This window comes from Tupaia chinensis, unplaced genomic scaffold, assembly GCF_000334495.1.
Source record: "Tupaia chinensis unplaced genomic scaffold, TupChi_1.0 Scaffold139668_1, whole genome shotgun sequence".
Classification (NCBI taxonomy): Eukaryota; Metazoa; Chordata; class Mammalia; order Scandentia; family Tupaiidae; genus Tupaia; species Tupaia belangeri.
The window spans coordinates 124,243-127,220 of NW_006199549.1; the positions used below are offsets into that span (position 1 = coordinate 124,243).

The 2,978-nt window shown below is 46.5% G+C and overlaps 1 protein-coding gene and 1 pseudogene across 1 annotated transcript in view; one reads left to right on the forward strand and one right to left on the reverse strand.

Annotated features, from left to right (window-relative positions):
• Window positions 1-1,418, reverse strand: part of LOC102492512 (vomeronasal type-2 receptor 116) — a 24,469-nt gene extending 23,051 nt beyond the window's left edge. Inside the window, exon 1 of the mRNA XM_027765745.1 lies at window positions 1,351-1,418. Coding sequence (XP_027621546.1) covers window positions 1,351-1,418 — 68 coding nt within the window. The remainder of the gene's footprint in view (window positions 1-1,350) is intronic.
• A 1,358-nt stretch (window positions 1,419-2,776) lies between these two features.
• LOC114004705 (vomeronasal type-2 receptor 116-like) overlaps window positions 2,777-2,978 on the forward strand; it is an 8,017-nt pseudogene continuing 7,815 nt past the window's right edge.

Consider the following 2,978-nt stretch of genomic DNA (forward strand, 5'->3'; position numbering starts at 1 on the left):
TTTTTTTGAGAGGTTTTTGCTATAGGGCACGTGCACTCGCCAGACAGACAGAGAGACAGAAAATGAGAAATCACCCCCCAGGAGGGATGGCCACGCTGCAATCCCTTCTCCTCCACTCCTCCATTCTCCTCTTGGGATCTTGGGCACGCACACACACGCGCCCGGCGTGGGTTTTAAGCCACCGGGTCTGGGACGTGAACCGCAGTCAACTACGTGGGAGTCCAGAGACATAGCCATTACACTAACTGCTGGTTTCCCCCCAACTTGTTTTTTGAGTTTAAATTTTTACTTGTTATATTCAGATTTGAACCTAATATTACTCAACTACTGCAAAATCTCATGGCCACACTTCTCTACTGAGGCTATAAAGGAAGCATTCTTTACTCTGCTTTAAAATGTATGAAGGGGAAAGCAGGTAGCATGGTGTTTAAGGCTCTGGATTTCCATGTGGATGGCCATTGTATAAGTCCTAGGCCTGGCAGCTTGAAAATGATGCTGGGCACATGTGCATGCCTGACAGGAGAATGGAGATTGAATTGAGAAGTGGCCATCCTTCCTAATTAATATATTGTGGTGGCCTTTACATACCCATGATTTTCAACAAAGCATTTCTACAACCCCCTAGTCAGTCGCGAGCACCCAGACTCAGCACCTTGATGCTAACATTAACTTTATTTTATTTATTTTTTGAGAGGTTTTTGCTATAGGGTGCATGTGCTTGCCAGACAGACAGAGAGACAGAGAGACAGAAATCACCCCCAGGGGGGATGGCCACACCACAATCCCTTCTCCTCCATTCTCTTCTCAGGATCTTGGACACGCACGCACACGCACCTGATGTGAGTTTTAAACCATGGGGTCCAGGATGCGAACCGTAGTCGACTACATGGGAGTCAAGCAATATAGCCATTATGCTAACTGCTGGTTCCTACATGTCACTGTTTTGATTCCTGTAATTCCTCCCTCCTGATAAAAATGCTACTCTTGGGACCAGCAAATGGTGTAGTGGTTATGTTGCCGAACTCCCACGTGATCAACCGTGGTTCAAGTCCCGGACCTGTAGGGACGTGTTTGGAGAGAGGCCCTGAGGGTATGGGTAAAGCAGGCAACAAATTATATTAATTTCTCTTTTCTGTCTTGAAATAAATGGAAAAACATTGAAAATAATAAAAAAAAGAAAGATAGTAAGAGGATAAAAAGACGGAAGATCCTGAGTTTACAATTCTGCATTTCTCTCATTTCTGTGCACACTTGATTATTCTCAAGTGAGATTAATCACACACACATATATATGCAAACTACATTATCACACATAATCACATTTTCACATACATATAACCAAAAACTTACCAATCATCTTTCACTTCTTGAGTGGGCCTTATCAGATGACTTTGTGTAAGTACAGCTTGTTCCTCCATGCCATAAAGAGGGAAAAACCCAGCCAGTACCAGGTCCCCATCCTTGTAGACACTTGGCTTCAGGTATTTACTACAGCTAAAATGTGTCATCTCACATACCGTTTGTAAAGGCTGAAGAAGTAGCAAGATACTAATGAAAGGTAATGACATGTCTGCACTGGCCCAATACAGATAAAAAGCCCTGTGTATGTGAGCTGAGGAGGTGCAACTGGACATTGTCTGCAGGCTCAGCTGTCTTTTAGGAAAGACAACTCTGTGGAGGGCACAGAGGAGTCTCACTCCCACAGTTTCACTTCATCCTGTCCAAAGCATATGCCAGACTGGCGTGACAGACAGAAACACAGCTAGAAGCATTTAAGAACGGCAATTTTACAGGAATCATGCTACTGAGACTCATGCTTAATCTGAGCAGCTCTGACTTTCCTGGCTTTTTACTGTTCCACTTAAGTCCCATCCAGAAACTCTGGGGATCTCTCTACCCTGGGGCTCTGCACCTGTCACCCTCAATTTTGGTGAAAAACAATTTATGAAAAACATATTTTGCCTGCTTTTCTCCCCCAGCCTTTATGATTTTATGATGACCAAGTAAAGTTTTGAGGACTGTCCCATCCTGAGACAACAAGCTTTGTAATTTGTGACCAAGAGAGGTCCAAAGTGCTTTGTATCACAAAACTACTGTTACTATTTGTATTTTTTTAATGCTGTTAAAATCCACAAAAGTTGGACCAACAGGTTCCATGGTGATTATTTTCTCTAAAGTGAGTTTACCATCAGTTGTACATGATTGATCCACTCTGTGTGCTCTCTGTGAGTTGTCCTTGAAGGCTGACTCCTTCCTGTCACCCTCCTTGAGCTGCTCTTTCTCCTCTCTGTCCCCTTGACTTCACCATGTCTTCACTTGTCCTTGTTTTTATAAAATAAATAGAAGAGAAAGTATGAAAATTAGACACAATATAACCTTAACATAACTTAGAATAAACACAATTATGTTTGGACAAAATATTGGAAGGAATCTTAGAATATTCTAAAGTCAAAATGACCATTTGGAGAACATTTGAGCAGTTGTGTTCTTTTACTGGCATAAAAGACCTATCGGTGGCTACAGTTATTTATTTTGCCTCTCTTAATCATAACAGAATTAGTTTGAATATTCCTTATACTGTCTTCAAAAATCATGGAAGAGGGCCAGCGCAGCGGTGGCGGCACCAGCGTGGCCCCCCGGGCCTGCGTGGCCGGGGCTCTGTTCCGTGTTCCGCTGCCTCTCCGGGGCTGGCGTGTGGCCTCTGGGCCTGCGCGTGGCCACCAGGCCTGCGCCTACGCGTGGCCGCTGGGCCAGCACATGACCGCTGGGCCTGCGCATGGACCCTGGGCCTGCACATAGACTCTGGGCCTGCGTGTGGCCACCAGGCCTGCGCCTGCGAGTGGCCGCCAAGCCTGAGTGTGGCCGCTGGGACTGCGCGTGGCTGCCGGGCCTGCACGTGGCCACCGGGCCTGCACCTGCGCGTGGCCACCGGGCCAGCGGGGGGCCCCCGGCCTGTGCCTGGCCGCCCGGGCCTCGCC